The 22,607-nt window shown below is 49.6% G+C and overlaps 1 protein-coding gene across 4 annotated transcripts in view; it reads left to right on the forward strand.

Annotated features, from left to right (window-relative positions):
- LDLR (low density lipoprotein receptor) overlaps positions 1 to 22,607 on the forward strand; it is a 40,963-nt gene extending 18,356 nt beyond the window's left edge. The window contains exons 6-18 of one of the 4 annotated variants that reach the window (XM_080674841.1): positions 3,995 to 4,117; positions 6,310 to 6,429; positions 7,003 to 7,128; positions 9,165 to 9,336; positions 9,415 to 9,639; positions 11,320 to 11,438; positions 11,747 to 11,886; positions 12,904 to 13,045; positions 13,153 to 13,305; positions 16,305 to 16,400; positions 18,889 to 18,969; positions 19,832 to 19,989; positions 20,652 to 22,598. In XM_080674841.1, the coding sequence (XP_080530967.1) occupies positions 3,995 to 4,117; positions 6,310 to 6,429; positions 7,003 to 7,128; positions 9,165 to 9,336; positions 9,415 to 9,639; positions 11,320 to 11,438; positions 11,747 to 11,886; positions 12,904 to 13,045; positions 13,153 to 13,305; positions 16,305 to 16,400; positions 18,889 to 18,969; positions 19,832 to 19,989; positions 20,652 to 20,687 (1,691 nt within the window). In that variant the 3' untranslated portion in view covers positions 20,688 to 22,598. Of the gene's footprint in view, positions 1 to 3,994; positions 4,118 to 6,309; positions 6,430 to 7,002; positions 7,129 to 9,164; positions 9,337 to 9,414; positions 9,640 to 11,319; positions 11,439 to 11,746; positions 11,887 to 12,903; positions 13,046 to 13,152; positions 13,306 to 16,304; positions 16,401 to 18,888; positions 18,970 to 19,831; positions 19,990 to 20,651 lie in introns of all 4 variants that reach the window. The other 3 variants (XM_080674842.1, XM_080674843.1, XM_080674844.1) reach the window with 3 other exon arrangements.

Genomic DNA, 22,607 nt, shown 5'->3' on the forward strand with positions numbered 1-22,607 from the left:
ACAATTTAGTGAATAAGAGTTAAAGTTTGATAATGCACTACCTTTTTTAAAATTGTGGTAAAGTACCTACAATATAAAATTTACCATTTTAACCATTTTTTAATTTTTTAAAAAATATATTTTATTGATTTTAGAGAGGAAGGGAGAGGGAGAGAGAGATAGAAACATCAATGATGAGAGAGAATCATTGATTGGCTGCCTACTGCATGCCCCCTACTGGGGATTGAGCCTGCAACCCAGGCATGTGCCCTTGGCTGGAATCGAACCTGGGACCCTTCAGTCCGCAGGCCGACGCTCTATCCATTGAGCCAAACCAGCTAGGGCTTAACCATCTTTTTAAAGGAAGTCCTTCAAGCAGGACTTATTTTTATTTTATTTTTTAATATATTTTTATTTCATAGAGGAAGGGAGAGGGAGAGACAGAAACATCAATGAGGAGAGAGAATCATTGATCAGCTGCCTCCTGCACACCCCGCACTGGGGATGGATCCCACAACCCAGGCATGTGCCTCTGACCGGAATCGAACCCAGGACCCCTCAGTCTGCAGGCTGACGCTCTATCCACTGAGCCAAACCAGCTAGGGCTATTTTAACCATTTTTAAGTGTCCAATTCTGTGGCATTCAGTACATTCACATGGTTATGCAGCCATCACCACCATCCATCTCCAGAACTTCGTCTTCCCAAACTGAAACTCTGCCCCTATTAAACACTCACTCCCCATTCCCTTTTCCCCAGCCCCCACTTTCTGTCTCTATAAATGTTACTACTCTAGGATATAAGTGAAATCATACAGTGTTTGTCCTTTTGTATCTAGCTTATTTCATTAGCATAATGCCCTCCAGGTTCATCCACATTGTAGCAGGTGTTAGAATTGCCTTCCTTTTTAAGGCAGAGTACTATTCCATTGTATGGATGGACCACATTATGTTTACCCAGTTATCAGTTGATGGACACTTGGGTTGCTTCCATCTTTGGCTGTTGTAAATAATGCTGCTATGAACACGGGTGTATGAAAATAATATTAAAATGGTGATGTAGTCACACAGTGGACTATCACGCATATAGCTCAGAAAATGAGGCCGCAGCTCTCAGGCCGCAGGTGAACCTCATAACTTCACTTGATCTTCGCCTAAAGGCCAAGAAGCAATTGAACCTCATAACTTCAGCAAGAAGCAAGTTGCAGGTGATTACTGAATACAGTTATTTTACAAGACTCGAAAACAAGCAAAATTCAATAATATATTGTTCATATCTACATGTTTGATAAAACTATTAATGAAAAAAATAAGAGAATGGTAAACTCAAAGTTCAGGATCATTGTTACCTCTGTGGTTGTAGCAGAGGGTAGCAGGATGGGATGGAGAAGGGCGTGTTGTAATCTAGGTCAGGGCTCTGCAAACCTTTACCATAAAAGGCCAGCTAGTAAGTATTTTATGGACCACAGTCTCTGCACTCAACTCTGCTGTTGTTGCTAGAAAATAGTCACAGACAGTAGGTAAATGAATAGGGATGTATGCCAATAAAACTTAAAAAAATTTTTTTTTATTGCCCTAGCTGGTTTGGCTCAGTGGATAGAGCATCAGCCTGCGGACCTAAGGGTTCTGGGTTCAATTCCAGTCAAGGGCACGTACCTCAGTTGCAGGCTCCTCCCCGGCCTGGGCCCTGGTATTGATTTCAGAGAGGAAGGTAGAGGGAGAGAAGATAGAAACATCAAGGATAAGAGAGAATCATTGATCGGCTGCCTCCTGCATGCCCCACACTGGGGATCGAACCCACAACCCTGGCATGTGCCCTGACAGGGAATTGAACTGTGACCTCCTGGTTCATAGGTCAACGCTTAACAACTGAGCCATGCCAACTGGGCTAAAACTTTTTTTTTTTTAATGTATATATATTTTATTGATTTCAGAAAGGAAGGGAGAGGGAGAGAGAGATAGAAACATTAATGATGAGAGAAAATCATGGATAGGCTGCCTCCTACATGCCCCACACTGGGGATCGAGCCCACAACCCAGGCATGTGCCCTTGACTGGAATCGAACTTGGGACCCTTCAGTGCACAGGCTGACGCTCTATCCACTGAGCCAAACCAGCTGGGGCTGGGCTAAAACTTTTAATCTATATATATAAAAGGCTAAGTGACTGACCGTACATCTGTCCAACCGTCCAACTGTCCAACCAGCCAGTACATATGATGCGCACTGGCAATTTAAAAATAAACGTTGACTTGCACATGTACGATACATATAAAGTTCTGGCTGGCGCCAATCGCACAATTGTGTTTGATCTGTCATTGTTGATTGTGAATTTGGTTGTTTTTTTTTTTCTTTCAGAATACACAAATGTGTTTTTATTGATAAAGAATGTTTTTTACATTATTTCTAACTTAACCAAAAATTTTTGGTTGTTTTCAATGGTACTAGATTTATTATCAAAAGATTGCGACCTAACATAATCGAAGCTGAAGTTTTAACAGGATCTGTGGAAGGAGAGGTTGTTCTGATTCCAAGAATTGAATTTATCCCTGTCTGACACTAGCCTCCCATTTAAATTAATTTGAAGACAGTTTCCCGTGATGCCAGCATTTGTGATGACTATTAATAAATCACAAGAACAAACTCTAGACAGAGTAGGAATATTCCTACCTAAACCCGTTTTCGGACTTGGTCAGTTATATGTTGCTTTCTCTCGAGTTTGAAGAGCGTGTGACGTTAAAGTTAAAGTTGTAAATGCTTCATCACAAGGGAAATTAGTCAAGCACTCTGAAAGTGTTTTTACTCTTTTTTTTTTTTAAATATATTTTATTGATTTTTTACAGAGAGGAAGGGAGAGGGACAGAGAGTCAGAAACGTCGATGAGAGAGAAACATCAATCAGCTGCCTCCTGCACACCCCCCACCGGGGATGTGCCCGCAACCAAGGTACATGCCCTTGACTGGAATCGAACCTGGGACCCTTCAGTCCGCAGGCCGACGCTCTATCCACTGAGCCAAACCGGTCAGGGCAGTGTTTTTACTCTTAATGTGGTATACAAGGAGATATTAGAATAAGTTTAATCAGTTTATCAGTCGTTGTTTTTATCAATGTTATTTTTAGCTCATGTTTTTGTTGTTTTTATATCATGTCTTTATTGTTATTGTCTATTAATCAATTTATATATTATTTTCATATACATGTTACTAATTTTCTTTCATCTATGACACTTCTATTATAGAGAAAGGGCAAATAGCGATCTTAAAATATTTCTTCTAATTAATTTCCTTTCAATATGCACAATCCGTGCACCGGGCCAGTACTAGTATTTAAATAAACAGCAGTTGGTAGGTTTGCCCATGTTTCCTAGTTTGCCCAGTCCTGCTCTTGGTGACATTCTAATTCTTTTTTAGAATATATTTTTATTGATTTCAGAGAGCAAGGAAGAGGGGGAGAGAGATAGACGCATCCACGATGAGAGAGAATCATGGATTGGCTGCCTCCTGCAAGACCCCCTCTGGAGATCTAGCCCACAACCTGGGCATGTGTCCTTGACCGGAATCGAACCTGGGACCTTTCAGTTCGCAGGCCAATGCTCTATCCACTGAGCCAAACCGGCTAGGGCAACATTCTAATTTTTTTTTTTTAAATATATTTTATTGATTTTTTACAGAGAGGAAGGGAGAGGGATAGAGAGCTAGAAACATCGATGAGAGAGAAACATCAATCAGCTGCCTCCTGCACACCTCCCACTGGGGATGTGCCCGCAACCAAGGTACATGCCCTTGACCGGAATCGAACCCGGGACCCTTGAGTCCGCAGGCTGACGCTCTATCCACTGAGCCAAACCGGTTTCGGCAACATTCTAATTCTTAAACTGGGTTTACAAGTGTTCAATATTTAGTATGTTTTATTAGTGAATACATTTGCATAAAATCTTGTACAAATTATTATATTATTAAAAAGTACTAAACAAGGTCCTGCAGCTCAGAGCACTGACCCTCTTCTTTGGCTCTCATAGTGACGCTGTGCGAGGGCCCCAACAAGTTCAAGTGCCACAGTGGCGAATGCATCACCATGGACAAAGTGTGCAACTCGGCCCGGGACTGCCGGGACTGGTCAGATGAGCCCCTCAAGGAGTGTGGTGAGCCTTGGGGGGCAGGCAGCTCTCGGAGCTCGTGGGGCGCTGGAAGTGGGACCCAGACACGGGCACTGTGGGGCTGCAGGGCTCAGCCCACCCATGCCGCCAAGTGCTTTGGCTCTGGGGCCAGACAGATGTGGGGGTCTTGGGGATAAGTGTCTTTGCTCCAAGTCTCAGTTTTCACAACTGTAGGATGGGACCATAGTTGTTCACACATCCTTGGACTGCTGGGGATTGGCCGGTGGGATACTTGTAAAGTTTCAGCAATGTTCTGTGACCCATAGCTGTGCAAATGTTTGGATGTTTCCAGTCCTAGAGTCTCTTTTGCAACTAGACAACTAGGCCATTTTAGCAGAAAAGCAGCCATATGAATGCATTTGTACACATATGAATGTGTGTGGCTAAGTTCCAAGAAAACTTTATTATGGACACTGAAATTTGAATTTCATAGATCTTTTATGTGGTGTGAAATATTTTTATTTTGATTATTTAAAAAAATATATTTTTATTGATTTCAGAGAGGAAGGGAGAGGGAGAGGGAGCGAGAGATAGAAACATCAATGATGAGAGAGAATCACTGATTGGCTGCCTCTTGCACGCCCCCCACTGGGGATCAAGCCCACAACCCGGGCATGTGCCCTTGACTGGACTTGAACCAGGGACCCTTCAGTCTATAATCCGAAACTCTATCCTCTGAGCCAAACCAGCCAGGGCTATTTGATTAATTTTTGAGAGTACATTTATTAACATTGCAGGTGAACCTCATAACTTCACTTGATCTTAGCCTAAAGGCCGAGAAGCAATTGGCTCTCTGCACTGGGGACAGGGAAACAAGGAAGGGTTTAGAATAGAAGAAGGCACAGGAGAGCGCGTCGGGGGCTGCTGTACCTCTAGAAATGTCATAGGGAAGACGTGGGCCTGGGCAGGGCTACCTTAGCTCACTGGAAGTCCGAGAAACGGGGCCTTGGAGCCAGGCTCAGGGGGTCGCCCCGATGAGCTGTCGCTGCTGCCCATTGCTCCCCTGGGAGCAAGTCTCGTGAGGACCCTTAGTGATTAGGAGGTGCATACCTGTTGGGGAAGAGGGAGGGAGGGAGGGAAAGGCATGGGTGTGCTCCTGGGAGGGAGACCACACCAATTCTTATTTTTCTTTTTAACTATTTAAAAATGCAGAATCATTCGTAACTGTTGGCCTGTTTAAGAACAGGTGGGAGGCAGGCTTGGTTGTAAAGAGCTAGCGCATGGATTCTGGAGCCAAACGCCCTAGGTTCGAGCCCAGCAGTGTGATCTTGGGCAAGTCATTTAACTTGGACATGCCTCAGTTTCCCCAGCTATCTTTAGGGTTGTTGGGAGGATTAAGTAAGTTAATATACAGGGGTTGGCAAAAGTAGGTTTACAGTTGTGAGTTCACGAATTCTTGTATTATTTATTAATTATTGTATCATTTTCCATGCGAACAACTGTAAACCTATTTTGCCCACTTCTATATGTAACTGTAGTGTGTGGTTTACAGTTTTTATCAATAAATTTTTTTTAAATTGTGGTTGAAGAAAGCATTAAGATTTATCATAACCATTTTAAAATATGTTTTTATTGATTTTAGAGAGAGGAAGGGAGAGGGAGATAGAAATATCAATGATGAGAATCATTGATTGCCTGTCTCCTGCATGCCCCTACTGGGGATCGAGCCCACAACCCTGGCATGTACCCTGACTAGGAATCAAACTGTGACCTCTTAGTTCATGGGTTGATGCTCAACCACTGAGCCACACCAGCCAGGCTCTCATAGCCATTTTTAAGTGTACAAATCAATATCATTAAGCAGATTCACGTTGTTGTGCAGCCATCACCACTGTTTATCTCCCAGACTTCCTCATCTTCCCAAACGAAATTCTGTTCCCAAACTCTAACCGCCCCCCTCCCCATGGCACCCACCACTCTACCCTTTGTCTCTGTGAATTTGACTCCTCTAGGAACCTTATACAGGATTTGTCCGTTTGTGAGTGGCTTATGTCCCTCAGTGCAGTGTCCTTCAGGCCCATCTTTGACATTGCACATGACAGTGGTGTTTTACGTCCTCTTAGGGGTCGTGGCACTTCACTGGCCTCACATTCATTGTGGTGATTGTGATGCAGATAGTAAAACAGAGAGGGTGGCTGGAGGCCTGAGTGTGACCATCTGTCCCCCGCTCGGTGCAGAGACCAACGAGTGCCTGACCAACAAGGGTGGCTGCTCCCACCTCTGCAAAGACCTCAAGATTGGCTACGAGTGCTTGTGTCCTGAGGGCTTCCGGCTGGTGGACCAGCGAAGATGCGAAGGTGATTCCTAAGCTGGGTGGGCTCCAGGCCTCCCCAGCCCTTCCCTCTGATATGGTGGCCAAGCCCTCTGTGCCTTGGTTTCCCCCTCTGTTTTGTGGGCAGTCTCCACGCACAGGGCTGTTAGGAGGACTTAACAAGATGCCATAGGCATGGGGAGTCTAGCATAGGCGTAGCCCACGGGGCACACTTGGTTCTTGCTTTGGGATTCGTCATTTTAAAAACGAGCCCTGGCTGGGTAGCTTTGTTTGTTAGAGCATCGTACCCATAAGCCAAGGTTGCGGGTTCTATCCTCAGGCATATGCCTTTGACCAGGACTCGAACCCACTACCCTTCGGTGTGAGGGCCGATGCTCTAACCACTTAGCACACTGGCCAGGGCATTGGAGACGATTCTTCGCAGTTTTTAAAATTTTATTTCTGAACCTCATAGTTACTGAGACGCCAGCCCTGGAGATCTTCCCCAGAGGAGATGGCTGTCCCCCATTTACCATTATAGGGCATACCTTTGTGTTGGGGCCCATCATCCTACCGGCGGGGAAGATGCCCAAACCTCTTTCTCTGTCCCAACTCGTAGATATCGACGAGTGTGAGGACCCCGACGCCTGCAGCCAGCTCTGTGTGAACTTCGTGGGCAGCTACCAGTGCAAGTGTGAAGAGGGCTTCCGGCTGGACCCCTTCACCAAGGCCTGCAAGGCTGTGGGTGAGTGCCCGAGGTGCCCAAGGGGCCTGGCCTGGCCGCTCCGAAGGCAAACGGGTGGGGAGTTGCATCATCTGAACTTCTGTGGACAGGGTGTTCGCTCCCGGGACCTCTGGCAGGTAACAGAGCACATGCAGTTAGGACTCGGGCTTGCTGGAAGGCTGCCCTCACGTGTCTGGTTTCTCAGCAGACACAGGTCAACCCCTGGGGGTGGTTTTTTTTGTTTTTGTTTTTTTAAAATATATTTTATTGATTTTTCACAGAGAGGAAGGGAGAGGGACAGAGAGTTAGAAACATCGACGAGAGAGAAACATCGATCAGCTGCCTCTTGCACACCCCCCACTGGGGATGTACCCGCAACCAAGGTACATGCCCTTAACCGGAATCAAACCTGGGACCCTTCAGTCCGCAAGCCGACGCTCTATTCACTGAGCCAAACCGGTTAGGGCTGTGGGTTGGTTTTTCAGCCCACAGACCCCACCGGAGACTTCAGGGGGCAAGAGGTAGAAAGCCATGGCCCCAAACAGCCTGCACCCCCTCAAGCTCTTATTAGCTAAAGGTACTTGCACCAAAAAAAAAAAAAAAAAAAAAAAAGCAAATACATTTAAAAGAGACAAAAACATAATAGCTCATAATGAAACAGAATAGTAGAAATAGTTGAGTTTTTTTCCTACCTGAACTTCAGGTTAGAACTGCAAGCGTGCACTAATCATTACAATCACCTAAATCAAGGTGCCCATGTTTTTGGGGGCGTAATTGTTCTGGCAGATTTATCACCCAGAAGGTCGCCCAGACATTCTTTGTTTTGCCTCACGTTCTGCTCTTGCAGTGTGATTCCAGCAAGGGTCAGTTTTGCAGAAATATTTTAGAGCTTGTTCTGTTTCCCCAAGAATCTCTTAGGCTTTCATCCCTTCCCCACTGTTGTCAGCTTTTTAGACAGCCTCCTGTCCTCCCTCGTCACATCCCCATGCATGTCCCGGTTCTGGAGAAAATTGGAGGGTGAATTCCTGAAATCCTCCAGGATTTGATATTTTACTTTCCTTCCAATGTGGAGGGTCAGTATCTGTACAGATGCCACCCCAGGGGCAGGGATATTCTGAGTGAGGTCAGTTTGTTGGAGCATATCAGTGTCATGGTTACCGCACAGCCCCCAGAGTCAGAGAGACCCAGGTTCAAATCCTGGCTCTGTTGCTCACTAGCTGTGTGACCTGGGGCAGGTCCCTTTCCCTCTCTGGGCCTCAACCTCTTTATCTGTAAAAAGGGCTGACAACAGCACCTGCCTTATAGGAGTGTGAGAATCAGTGAGGGAAAACTCAAGTAAGAAAAGCACTAAAAAGAATTCCCTGCTCTAAGGAATCACTCTGTACAAATTAACTCATCGTTCCTTCCTCTTCCTCTTCTAAAATGTAGAATGCTGGGGCCCAGGTGTTTTAAAATGTAGCTTTTACTATTATGCACCTGTGGTGAGGCCAACAGATCGGGAGATGGCTGCCCCTGAAAAGCTAGTTTGTTTCTCACAGATCCCAGAGGAGGAGACACATTGCACCAGGCAGGGCTCCACGGGAAGGCACCAAGGTGGTCAGGAAGCAGAGGGAGCGGGGAAATGGGGCAGGAGCCTCTGTCCTGGTTTCCTCGGGAAGGACAGGTGAGGCAGGGTAGCCAGGCTTAGGATTGGCTAGCTGGAAGAATCTCAGTGGGCTCTGGGTGCAGGGCCTGTCCCTGGTTGCTGGTTCCTGGCCCTGGGGTGACCATGGCCAGGGCACAGTGGAGTGTGAGGAGGTGAAGGAGGTGGTGGGTGTGGGCTGGTTAGTTAGCATTTGAGGCGAGTGGGTGACTGAGCCTAGGAACCGCGAGGCCTGGGAGGGGCCGTCCCTCTGGCATCTGCAAGGCCCCCGAGTCAGAGCATCAGAACCGCGTGGTTGATACACCAGGGAGGCGCGTCCACCCCATGTCCGGGGCGTGCTCTCTGGTTCAGCCGGGCCCCAGAAACAGGTCCGGGGTCCCTTCCGCTCCCCTGAGCGCCCTCCGTGGCTCCACAGACACCATCGCCTACCTCTTCTTCACCAACCGCCACGAGGTGAGGAAGATGACGCTGGACCGCAGCGAATACACCAGCCTCATCCCCAACCTGAAGAACGTGGTCGCCCTGGACGTGGAAGTGAACAGCCACAGAGTCTACTGGTCCGACTTGTCCCAAAGGAAGATCTACAGGTGAGCCTCAGCCCACGCCCACCCGACCCTGCGTGCAGCCATGGCCTTGGGCACTGACTCCTCCTCCTCCCTCCTCAGCACCCAGATCCACAGAGCATCCAGCTCCTCCTATGACACCATCATCGACGAGGACCTGCAGGCTCCCGACGGGCTGGCCGTGGACTGGATCCACGGCAACCTCTACTGGACTGACTCCATCCTGGGCACCGTCTCTGTGGCCGACACCAAGGGCGTGAAGAGAAAGACCCTCTTCAAGGAGAAAGGCTCCAAGCCGAGGGCCATTGTGGTGGATCCCCGTCATGGGTGGGTGTTCCCAAAGCTGAGGGGTACGGAGAGCATGAAGAAGCAGCTAGGACTCATGGGGGGAGGTTTGTGCCCGAAGTAGACTCAGCTGAGGTGGGGGCTGGGAGGGGGGCCTTCCCCACATGCCCTTTGGGCCGGGGGATCCATCCCTCTGATGCCTGCTGTGCCACCTGAGGTGCAAGCAGACCCTGAAAAGTCCTGGCCTGTGGAATAGAATCCACAACCAGAAATTAATACTGATTTAACCTGGTATTAGGAATTAATACTTTTTTGAAATTAGAAAATAAAAATCAGGTTTAGTCTTTTGCGCCAGGACAGGAGTGGAGAAAAGTAAACCTGCGCAGGCCCAATGTTAATCGATGGACAGGTCTTTCGAGGACGTGACGGAGTGTAGGTCACCCCCTGGGAGGCCCCAGACGGGTGTCCACAGGGCTCGTGGCTGACACAGCAACTCTAGGGCCCACACGCAGGAGGGAAGCACGGCCGGTCTGTGCCTGCCCGACCACGTCTGCCACCACAGCATGCCGCGTGGGGGAGTTCACAGTTCTGGTGAGGCACTGACAGCCCTGATGGGCAAATGTAATCAGAGGACAGGGAGCATTTGGCTGTGAGCGTGGCGATGGGACAGACCCTGTGGTCAGATGGGCCCGACAGACCTGGGTCCCCCAGATGGGCCAGGATTTATTTAACTGCTATTCAAACCAGCGCATGAAATTTAGGATTTTAAATCCCCCCTTTTGTATCCTACCACTCACAAAGGAGCACTACTTCACTGCGGTGGTCTGGAACCAACCCTTAAATATCTCTGAGGTATGCCTATATATGTGTTGGAAAAGCAAAAAAATAAAAATTTAAAATTGCAAAAAGATGAAAAAATTGTAAAACTCTCAGAAAGCCCGGCCGGCATGGCTCAGTGGTTGAGCATCGACCTATAAACCTGGAGGTCACAGGTTCGATTCCCGGTCAGGGCATATGCCCGAGTTGCGGGCTTGATCCCCATTGTGGGGCATGCAGGAGACAGCCGATCAATGATTCTTTCTCATCATTGATGTTTCTATCTCTCTCTCCCTCTCCCTTCCTGTCTGAAGTAAATAAACTCAATAAAAATATTTTTTAAAAAAACCACGCACAATAGTGGTGAAACTTAGAGTAATTAAATATTAAAAAAAAAAAAAAAAAAACCCTCAGAAAGTAGTGTTTAGAGTGCAGGTTCCTGGTCCCCCAGTCCTGACATTGGAATCAAAACCTCCATTTTTTTCTTGAAGGTTCTAAAATCCTGCCAGGTCTCACCAGGTGGCAGGCCTTGGGGTAGGGCAGAAGGAACCAATCTGAGGTCTCCCCAGGGCCTGTGTAGGACCCTGGCCTGGCTGCTTCAGGATGTTTTTTCATTGGTTTTTAGAGAGAGGGAAAGAGAGAGGGAAAGACAGAGAAATATCGATGTGAGAGAAACATATTAGTTGGTTGCCTCCTGCACGTGCCCTGACCAGGGCCCTGACTGGGGAGGAGCCTGCAACCACAGTACATGCCCTTGACCAGAATCGCACCTGGGACCCTTGGGTCTGCAGGCCAACCCTCTCTCCACTGAGCCAAACTGGCTAGGGCTGCAAGCTGCTCTTCAGCGTTGTCTGGGAGCCACCCTGGCCGACGTCTGAGTGTCTGTTCTCACTGTTCTCCCTCCAGCTTCATGTACTGGACGGATTGGGGGACCCCTGCCAAGATCAAGAAGGGGGGCCTGAATGGCGTGGACATTCACTCACTGGTGACAGAGGACATCCAGTGGCCCAATGGCATCACCCTGGGTATGTTCGAGCGACTGTGGTCTCCGGGGGTGGAGCACAGTCTAGATGAGAGAGGAGAGTGGCCAGGCCACCCCGCACACCACGCAGCTCCCCGAGTTGTTTATCACCCGTGACTAAACTGCCCCCAACCACACCCCCCACCCCAGCATTTGGTTCAGGCTCACAAGGCAGGGGTGTGGTCGGAGCGGCTTTTCCGGGCACACTTCTGCTGGGTCCTTCGGGGGCTCCTTCCTGAAGCAGAGTGACCAGGCCCAGAGGCCCCTCTGGCATCAGCACGTGACCTCTCCTTGTCCACCTGTGGATTCTAGATCTTTCCAGCGACCGCCTCTACTGGGTCGACTCCAAGCTCCACTCCATCTCCAGCATCGACGTCACTGGGAGGCACCGGAAGACAATTTTGGAGGACAAGAAAAGGCTGGCGCACCCCTTCTCCTTGGCCATCTTTGAGGTGGGGGCTGGGAGCACGTGGGTGCTCCTCTGGGGTTTGAGGGAATGCCCAGCCATGGTTTACTGAGCACCACCCATGTCTGAGGCGTGAGTGCGCGTACCAACAGTTCAGCTGACATGGTCTAGTTCATTCAAGCCGAGACTAACTCAGAAACTGCCCTCCACTATGAATAGGGCTTAGACCTCTTCAACCGTTGTTTCTGTGTTGTTCTCGCCAGAAGAATCCTCAAAGGTCTGAAGCAGCAGCGCTCACGCCGAGGCCATTTGCTGCCCAGAGCGTTTGGGAATGTCCGGAGCTCGTGGGAGGGCTACTACTGGCCTCTAGTGGGGAAGGCCAGGATGCTGCTAAATAGCCTGCGAGAGGAGCTACCACAAAGAGCGATTGGCCCCACAGAGCACCCCGGTGGGGGAATTCTGTCCAAAGGAATGGTGTTCTATTGGTAGACCCTGATTCCTAATAGCCAAGAGGGGAACGCAACCGGGCGTCTGTCAGGGATGAATGGATAAGCACCACGTGGTCCATCCATACGGCAGAGTATCATTCACCTTAACAAGGAAGGAAATGGTGACACCTGCTACAATATGGATGAACCTTGAGGACATAAGCCAGTCACAAAAGGACGAATATTGTACGGCTCCACTCGCAGGAGGTCCCTAAGGAGTCAGATTCAGAGAGACAGGAAGTAGATGGGGAGCCAGGGACTGCATAGGTGTTTAATGGGGACAGAATTTCAGTTTGGGAAGATGAGAAAGTTCTGGAGATGGATGGTGGTGATGACTGCACAACACAGTGAATGTATTTAATGCCATGGAATGGACACAGAAAACGATTAAAATGCTATATTTTGTGTTCTGTGTATTTTACCACAATTAAACTTTGTTTTCAGAAGAAGAAATGATGCTACCATCTAGAACTGCTGCTTCCCAGAGAACCTCCGAGGTTCGGGGGTTGGGAAGACAGTGGTCTGCCCATCCCAGTGGTTAATGGGATCTGTCCTCTTCCTTACTGCCCGTATAGGATAAAGTATTTTGGACGGATATCATCAACGAAGCCATTTTTAGTGCCAACCGCCACACGGGGTCCGACGTTAATTTGATGGCAGAAAACCTGTTGTCCCCGGAGGACATTGTCCTTTCCCACCGCCTCACACAGCCAAAAGGTGAAGATAGGGTGCTCACCCTCTCCCACTTCCCTGATAGAGCTCTGCAGTTTTCTAGAATTTTCTGACCTCATTCTTGCCCTGACTCCCTGCCTTTTGCACCTCAGGGATAAACTGGTGTGAGACAACTTTCTACTCCTACGGCGGCTGCCGGTACCTGTGTCTCCCGGCCCCACAGATCAATTCCTACTCACCCAAGTTCACCTGTGCCTGCCCTGATGGCATGTTGCTGGCGGAGGACAGGAGGAGCTGCCGCCCAGGTATGGGACATCAGCCTGCCTGGCACAAGTCCCGCTTCTGCCAGCCTCTCGGCTCAGCCTGAGCCTCTCTTTGCCCATCTGTCAAATGGGAGAGCAAGGCCCCCAGAGGCTGTTGTAAGGACTCCTTAGCCGGGGTAACCGAGGTCTGCCTTTCTTAAATACTAGAGAGGCCCGGTGCACGAAATTCATGCATGGGGGTAGGGGGGCGTTCCTTAGCCCAGCCTGCACCTTCTCCAATCTGGGACCCCTCTGGGGATGTCCAACTGCCTCTCTCAATCCGGGTCTGCTGGCTCCTAACCACTCGCCTGCCTGCCTGCCTGATTGCCCCTAACCCCTCTGCCTGCCTGCCTGATCACCCCTAACCACCTCTGCCTGCCTGATCGCCCCTAACTACCTCTGCCTGCCTATCTGATCGCCCCTAACTGCTCTTCTATAGGCCTGATCGCCCCTAACTGCTCCACTGCTGGCCTGATCACCTCTAACCGCCTCTGCCTCACCCTGCACCCAGGACCCAGGGTTCCCTCCTCCTGCCAGTTGTAGGTACCCAGAACCTGGGCTTCCCTCCCTCTGGCTGGCCGCAGGCACCCAGGAACCGGGCCGGCCGCAGTGCAGGTGCCCGGGACTGCGGGGTGGGCGGCTTGTCCCTCTCCCGGGCCGCAGCCTGGCTGGTCCCCATTCCTCTCTCCCCAGTGTTGTGTCTGAGCCGTTAAGCATGATGGTGTGAGGGTGTGATGACCATTTGCATATTAGCTCTTTATTATATAGGATTGGACATATCAGCACTGTGCTAGGCACTTAGACTCAGTTTACTTTTGATGTCTAGTTCATTCTTTCCCAGCTCTGTCCATGGGCTATACATATATGCATATAAGTTCCCTGTTTACTCTCCCCCCACCCTCACCCCCACCTTCCCTCTGAGATTCATCAGTCTGTTCCATGCTTCTGTCTCTGGATCTATTTTGTTCATCAGTTCATTTTGTTCATTAGATTCCACATATGAGTGAGATCATGTGATACTTGACTTTCTCTGACTGGCTTATTTCGCTTAGCATAATACTCTCCAGGTCCAGGAGGTAACTGATTTTATTTTTTTAATCACTTTTATTCATTTTTTTAAAAAATCTTTATTGCTGAAAGTATTACATATGTCACCTTTTTCCACCATCGACGCCCTCCAGTCTGCCTCCGCTCCCAACTCTCCACCCCAGGCCCTCACCACCCTATTGTCTGTGTCCAAGGGTTATGCATATATGCATACAAGGTCTTTGGTTAATTAGGGGAGGTGGCTGATTTTAGAGCAATGGCCCTTTTCAATTATATATATATTTTATGTTGCTAAAACAATTGGTGATTTAATTTCAAATACTAGTATTTTTCTGAAGTCTTTTGGTACGTCCACTCTTGCATCCCTTAACAGTCCAGTGTTAGGAAGTTTACCCACCAGCTTAATGTACTTTAATTTCCCCCAAAGTTCATAGGTTGGGTTATTTTGAGGAGGAGGAGGAGATCTCTTTTATATTTAGGAACTTAAAAAAACACTGTGAACTTTCATATGATTCTGAGCTTCATGTGATTCTGAGCTTTCACTTAAAAGAAAACAAAACAAACTTGTTTCTTTTTGCTACTGCCATAAGTATTTTTGTTCCTTCATTTCAGTTCGGAACCCCAGTTCTTATTACATTTCAGCTTATCCTTTTAGTTCCTATGAAAATATTTTGCTCTTGTGTGGTTGGTTGTCTCATTTTATTTCTCTTTTTCTGCATATCTTGATTATTTTTTATCTTACATTTAAAATTTTTTAAACTTTCACAGAAAAATCAGGGTACATTTTGCTCACAGTTGCTTTCCAGTCCTTGACCAGATCTGTCCGTCCAGGTGGGTAGGAGGGAGGGGTAGAGGGGCAGCATCAGAAGTTCTTCCTCAAGTGCAAGCTTGTGCTCAGTGCTGGCGGCCCCGAGGTACCAGCCTCTGAGCACGGCAGCTGGGCTCCGTTCTTCAGGAACCGCTTGTTTGAACCGACGCTATTGTAGCCTTAGACACCAGAAGAGTAACCTTTCATCACTTCACATGTGCTCTCGCTGCGCAGGCCAGTGTCAGTGTACCCGTTGTTCTTTCTTGTCCATAACAAGCAGCGTGGAGGAGACTGCCACCTTCCTTTCCATCTTCTTCTTCCTTCTTCCTTCTTTCTGCAGAGTTGGGGTCATCCATCTTGTTTTCATAGTATTGTCCTTCTTCATTACATTCATTGTTTTGCCCTTATATCCAGAAACTTTAAAAGAAAAAGACCTTCAGGTTAGATTCAAGGCTTATGCAGGGCACACACCTCTCACGCGATTGCAGTCAAGCTCTCAGCCAGGGCTGCAGTCACGTGAAGGTTCGCCTGGGGCTGGAACAGCTGCTTCTAAGGTGGCTGACACGGTAGCTGTTGCAGCAGGACTCCGTTTCACGCTGGTTACTCTTCCACCACAGGGCCTGTCCACGGGGCTGCTCCCAGTGACATGGCGGGACGTATGGAATGTTGTGATTCCCTCCACCTCCCACCCCCGAAGTTTATATGTTGAAAGTATATTGTTGAGGCCTGGCCAGGGAGCTCAGTTGGTTAGAGCGTCATCCGGATATGGCAAGTTTGCAGGTTTAAAACGCAAACATACAAGAATCAACCAATGAATGCCTAAATAAGTGGAACAACAAATCTCTCTCTCTCTCTCTCTCTCAAAACAAACAAAGTTATAGAAAGTATATTATTGAAATAGAATCTGCCCTTTTCAATTCTTCTCATCCTCAGAGAAAGTCTCGGTTTGGAGTTAGTGTCCATAACACTGCAGTCTCCCTCTCTGGAAGCAGACATTGGCGTGCTTGTATTCTCACTGCTTTTGTTTTCAGTTATTTCTCTATGGCCGTTGGCACTCACAGGCACGCATTGCTGTAAGCAGCACAGAGCTTTCAGAGCGCTCCTCAGCCACAGGGCACTCAGGAAATGTTTAATCTTTCAAACACAGAACCTGTAGTGACCACCCGGGGACCCAACATGACTCGCTCCACTGTGACCACTCCTGAGCTCACCACCGCCAAGATGGTGACAAAGGCCCACCAAGGTAAAGGCCAGGACCACCCTGGGCCCCAGCTCATCCCGATGAGCATCTAGATGGGCTCGTTCAGAGGCCAGAGCACCTCGATGAAGAGCTAGAGAGTGCAGTTCGTTTGGGCTCCTTTGCCGACTCTCTCTGACATAGCCTGTGTATCTCTGATGCCTCAGTTTCCCTACCTCTAAAAGAGGCTGGTGACAGTGCCCACCCACCTCGTGGTAATAGTGGGGATCACATGGGCGAGCTCATGTGAAGAATGTGAGCTCATGGTGGCTGCTGAGCCCAGAGTCCGCCAGGCGCACGGGCCCAGGAGTGTGAAATGTTGTCCAGACCATTCACTCCGTTTTCAGGTGTGTGCCCAGCAGGGCCAGCAGCAGGGTGAGGCAGGTAAGGTACTCCTCGAGGCAGCACCTGAGGGGCACCAAGAAACTCAGGACTCAATATATTAATCTGTTATTTTAAAAAATCACATTGCCAAGCTATAGCCCGTGGGCCAACCACCTGTTGTAAATAAAGTTTGATTCGAGCCAGGGTCCTAGAAAGGCAGGATCACTCAAGGGTAGCATCAGATCCAGTCTTCCTAAAAATCTGGATATTTTGTTCATCGTAGGGTATTGGAATTAATTTTGATTTTTAAAAATAACTCATCGCCCAGCCGGTGTGGCTCAGTGGTTGAGCATTGACCTATGAACCAGGAGATCATGGTTCAATTCCCGCTCAGGGAACATGCCCGGGTTTTGGGCTCAATACCTAGTAGGGGGCCTGCAGGAGACAGCGATCAATTATCCTCTCTCATCATTGATGTTTCTCTCTCTCCCTCTCCCTTCCTCTTTCTGAAATCAATAAAAACATATATTTTTAAAATAACATTGCCCTGGCCAGCGTGCTTAGTGGTTAGAGTGTCGGCCCACACACCAAAGGGTCCCAGGTTCAATTCCTGTCAAGGGCAAATACCTGGGTTTTGGATCCCAGCTTTTACTTCCCCTCTCTCTGAAAAGCAATGGAAAAAATATTGTCTGGTGAGGATAAACAAACAAAAATATTAATATACTGCTGAATTACTGAATTGGGGCTGGGGGAACTTTAATTTTTGTGCTTCAGGCCAGTGACTCTCCTCACCCTAGCCTGGCGTAAGGTCATGACCTCCTTGGAGGAGGTCAGAACTGGGCTCTCAGTGAGTTGATCAGAGACCCACCATTTGTGTCTTTGTCCACCAGAGGGCGCCGGGCCTGGCTTTTGAGCAACCGGAAATGGAGCTCATGGACTTTTCTGGCCAGAAAAAAAAGTCACATCAGCATGTTTCAGACATATTTCCCCCCTCAGAGTAGTTGAAGCCTTTGTTCAACCATAAACGAGATAAAACAGGAACTGCTGTGCTTATGGGATGCCTGGAACCCTTCTCACTTGGGGGGTGGGGGGGGCATTGTTTGAAAAGCCATTTCACGGACAGGCCCATCCAGGGCTCTGGAATTTGGCAAAGGATCCTTTGTAGGGGAAAAACTTCTCAAAAACCCTGCCGCTGCCCTAGGTTATTGTTGTCACAAGGCTTCTTAAATATGTGCAAATGCAATACTGGGTATCAATTTCGTATACACATGTCCAACAGCCAGTAGCATTAAAACCCAGATGGATTTGAACATGGTGGTAACCATAGCTCACCGGCCTACGTGTGGCCTGGATGTGGCTTCTTTTATCTTCCCAGCCAGTTTTTCTCTTTAGAGACCTCTACAATTTTTTTAAAAAAAAATATTTTTATTGATTTCAGAGAGGAAGGGAGATGGAGAGAGAAATAGAAACATCAATGATGAGAATCACTGATTAGCTGCCTCCCGCATGCCCCCCCACTGGGGACTGAGCCCACAACCCAGGCATGTGCCCTGACCAGGACCTCCTGGTTCATAGTTCGATGCTCAACCACTGAGCCACTCCGGCTGGGCATAGAGACCTTTCCATTTTCATTTGCATGGAGCCCCTTGTTGTCTGGCTCAGGTGCACTTGCATGGTGAGTGGTTATATAATGAGGTGTCTTCCCCCGCCCCAATATATTTTATTAGCCGGGGACAGTTGACACAGGACTATGAGGCTTGGTGTGATCCAACCCAGGCTCTGGAATTGGTGAACCCGTGAAGCAAAGGCTCATTACCATTAAATGCAGAGCCAGGTTGAAAAATTTCACCAGGGACCATTGGGAATGTAACTGCAGGCTCTGCCTCAGAGACGGTCGGTCCCTTCCCCAGTGCCTCTCCATGCTGGCCTAAAGAGCCCTTTTAATATGAACACCACACTGAGTCCCGTAACTCCAGTTGCTAACAAATGAGACCCGGGCACAAGCCACCGTGCTGCCCTTGAAACCTGGGAGATGCTCCAAGTTCCTCTAAACTTTGAAGGGCAATGGGAGGCGTCAGGTGTTCCCCTTGGGTGTCAGTCATCATATATCTGCTGGTTTCCATGCCCTGCCTGAGGGTCTGAGCCTCACCTTCTCCCTTTCCCCCTGCAGACTTGGAGGACATTCCCAACAAAGAGGACAGGGAGGAGAGGCCCCGGGGCGTGGGCTCGCTCTACATTGTCCTCCCCATCGGTAAGCCCCTTGGCCTGCCCTCCCTCAGTTCCCTGACCTCCCTGCTTAGCCTCCTTTTCTCTCAGGAATGGGGTGTCCCTGCCATGTGTCCTGTCATCACTGCACTCCCCTTCCTAACGACATTCATTTAACAAATCTAGTTGAGTGCCTACTGTATACCAAGCCCGCTTCTGGGGACACAGCTGTGAAAGAGATAAACACCTCACCCCGTGGGTGCCGACAGTGATGTTCAGATGGGGAGACGAGCTCGAGGCCCCTGGGGCGCAGTGACGGGCGCTGACACCAGGGGAGGCGAGAATGCTTCTCTTGCAGGGGCGAGTTTGCAGAGCTCCACGGTCCCTTCCTCATCCTGTCAATCATAGCTCGGTTAGCATCACCCATTCTTCCTTTTGTGAAGAAATCCTTTTGAGGTGTCCCTCCAGCATCCAGCCTGCCCACAGATACTTTTATTTTGGTGCCCAACAGTCGTCGACTGTGGGTTGACAGACGTGGCAAGTGGGACCCTCACCCCCTAGTGGCCTCCAAGTGTGTGCCTGCCCTACGTCTCTCCCACCCTCTGGGCACTGGCCAGGCTGTGCCCTGGGTCTAAAAAAGTAGTAGCCCCCTGTGTGGGCAATCCCCGAAGAAACCTGAAGAATCCACCACAGTTGAGCATTTCTGGGGTGAGGCGGTCGCAGAGGCCTTCAAGTGAGAGATTGGTTATGCTTACCGATCGGATTTTTACAATGGGCAAGTATTTCTTTAAGTCAGAACAAAACCATTCACAAATAAAAAGGCTGGAGTTTGAAGGCAGCGTCACTGGCCACTTGGGGCACCAGGCGGGGCACAGGGCAGGGAGTGACGCCATGCCGCCTCCCCACAGTGCTGCTCACCCTCCTGTGCTTCGGGGCCTTCCTCCTCTGGAAGAACTGGCGGCTGAAGAACATCAACAGCATCAACTTTGACAACCCCGTGTACCAGAAGACCACGGAGGATGAGGTCCACATCTGCCACAGCCAGGAAGGCTACACCTACCCCTCCGTGAGTGCCCCAAAGCCATCCGCACGGTGGGGGAGCAGGGAGGGTGGGTAAGGAGAGACCCTAAGTCATGGCAATGAACAGGGGAAGCCACCAGGGGCTGGGAGAGAGGGGAGGCAAGTTTAGAAGAGGTGGTTTGGGCGGGCCTCCCTAAGCAGGAAGTGTATGGTGTGCAGAGGGCGCAGTCTGTGCAAAGGCCCTGAGGCTGGACCAAGCCTGGTGTGTTTGAGCCCAATGGCCACACTGCAGCTCTGTGGCTGGAGCGGAGAGAGGGGGGAAGACGGAGGAGACAAGGGCAATGAGGGGGCCTGGCGGATGGAGCAGGACCTTGTGGCCATGGGGAGGACTTGGGCTTTGCTCAAAATGAGGAAGGAGCTATGGAGGGCTCTGGGAAGAGGAGGGACATGGCCTGACTTGGGTGCTCACAAGCCCCCCCTGGTGGTGGCTGCTGTGCGAGGACAGACTGGGGAAGGGTGAGGGCAAAATCTGACTCGAGTGCTCACAGGCGCCCTCTGGCAGCCATGGGGGAAACAGACTGGGGTAGAGGTCAGTGGCCAGGAGACCAGGGCGGAAGTGATTGTGCTGGTCCCGGCCGGTGATGAGGAGCAGGTGGCCTCTGGCCATGTTGGACTGATTATTTCCGGCGTTTATCGTTTTGTTGACAGAGACAGATGGTCAGGATGGAGGATGACATGGCATAAGCCGCTGCCTCCAGTCCTGCCCCTCCCCAGAACCTGCTGCTGGTCAAGGGCAGGAAGAACACTTTCTCCCCAAACCCTTGACCTTTCCAAAACCCTTCTTCAGACCTCCGACACCCTCCCGTTCCGTTCAGAGAAAGAAGTGGCCAAAAGCCCTGCTGGCAGCTGACCTCGACGCTGGCAGCCCCGGGCCTGTCTGCCAGAGCTTTGTTTTATATATTTATTCGTCTGGGAGGCAGGCGACAGAGCACACGGAATGGATTTGGGTTGAAATTTTTTTCTTGACCTTTTCTCCTCAATTGGCTCCTCGCCTGAGGAACGAATGGACGGAGGGACACCAAGCAAGAGAAAGCAAGTGGCTTTGAACCGGAGAGCAGGTGCTGCCCACAGGGTCCCAGGCTATTGCCGAGCCTCTAACCTCAGGAGTAAATGTGTTTACCTCTGCCTTGCAAGCCTTGGTGGATGCCAGAGCCAGCTTCTGCTCTGCCACCCCCAGATCAGGATGAAATCGTTTTCTAAGCCGAGTATGCGCCCTCTCCTTAAGCCGGGAAAGGGACTCTGGCACTGGTGTGGACATGGCTGAGTCCAGCACACCGGGGGTGGCCAACTGAGCCCCATTCATTCAACAAAACCTCGACAGTTCCCCAGGGAAAGCCTGAGCCACCCTTTGCCCTTAATATTTATTGAGTGCCGAGATCCCCGGGCAGCTTGTGTGTGAAGATAAGTGGCCTCCGACCTCTAGCAGTGTCCTTCAGCCCCTGGGTGGCTGTCGGACCAGCCTGTGACCCAGCCCCAGCCCCAGCCCCTTCCATGTGCCCTTGCACTTTCCTAGTTCAGGTTTGTACATCTGTAAAGACTACAATTCTTTATTTTGCACTGTTTTCTGATCTGGCTAGGATGGGCTCCCAGGTCGGAGAGGACCTGGGAGTGGGAAGGGGATGAGGTGCCGTCTCATGGCCTTTCTCCCAGCACTTCAAAGCCAAGATGTGATTATCTGGCTAGTGTTTCCACTTCTATGCACATGTCCCTGAGCCATTCATCTCCCCGACAGGACAGTTGTCACGGATGGGTGTTTCAGCCCTAAGACGTCCCTGGGTGTGGTCATTAGATGGGGCTTATGAAACAAGAATGCTTTCTGAAATTGTCACACCTGTATTTACAACCGAAGAGACAGTGGGAGGGGCCGCCCGTGGCTTCCCTGTCAATTGTGCACTACAGACACCAGCCACTGTGCCCGCCTGCAGGAAACTGTGAAAGGTGTTTCTCGCTCTGAAGCCTGTAAATAGAGCCCTGTACCTAGGAGTGGGGCATTCACGTTTGCACTTTGTACATTTGTTGAAACATTTATCACTCAAATATATGAAAACAGATCTATTTATTTTTGCAAACCCCGGGTGCTGCTTTGTTGGGTGACCCTCAGGGATCTGCATCGGGGGAGAGGCCTCATCTTTCTGTACAGCTGACGCGCGCGGCCCGGGCGCTGTGCTCTTCAGGAGACCCGTGTCCGTGTTGCCCGCATGGGCTGCTCCGGGGGTGGGCTTTGATTTTAAACCTCTGTACAGATGTTTTTATAGTCTGACTGTCTTACTTTGATTAAATTTCTTAAATGAACCATTTGGCTAAACCTGATGCACTTTGTCTTCTGTTCCCTCACTTCCTCCATCTCCTGGTGGGCTGGGCTCCGCAGGGGCAAGGATCTGTGAGGGAGCATGGCCCTGAGCTCAGGGCAGGCTCAGGCTCTGGTGATGTTGTGCTCAGCTGGGAGGCAGCTCTGCTGGGTGCTCCCCTGAGCTGGGGTTTTGCTAAATCTCCTGCTTGTTCATTCATTCAACCAACATGTATTGGGCACCTACTGTGTGGCCAGGTCCTGTTCTAGGCATGTAGAATAAAAGACAATAAAAGTGACTAAGAGTCTGGGCCCTC

The sequence above is a fragment of the Plecotus auritus genome (assembly GCF_963455305.1).
Source record: "Plecotus auritus genome assembly, chromosome: 6".
Lineage (NCBI taxonomy): Eukaryota > Metazoa > Chordata > Mammalia > Chiroptera > Vespertilionidae > Plecotus > Plecotus auritus.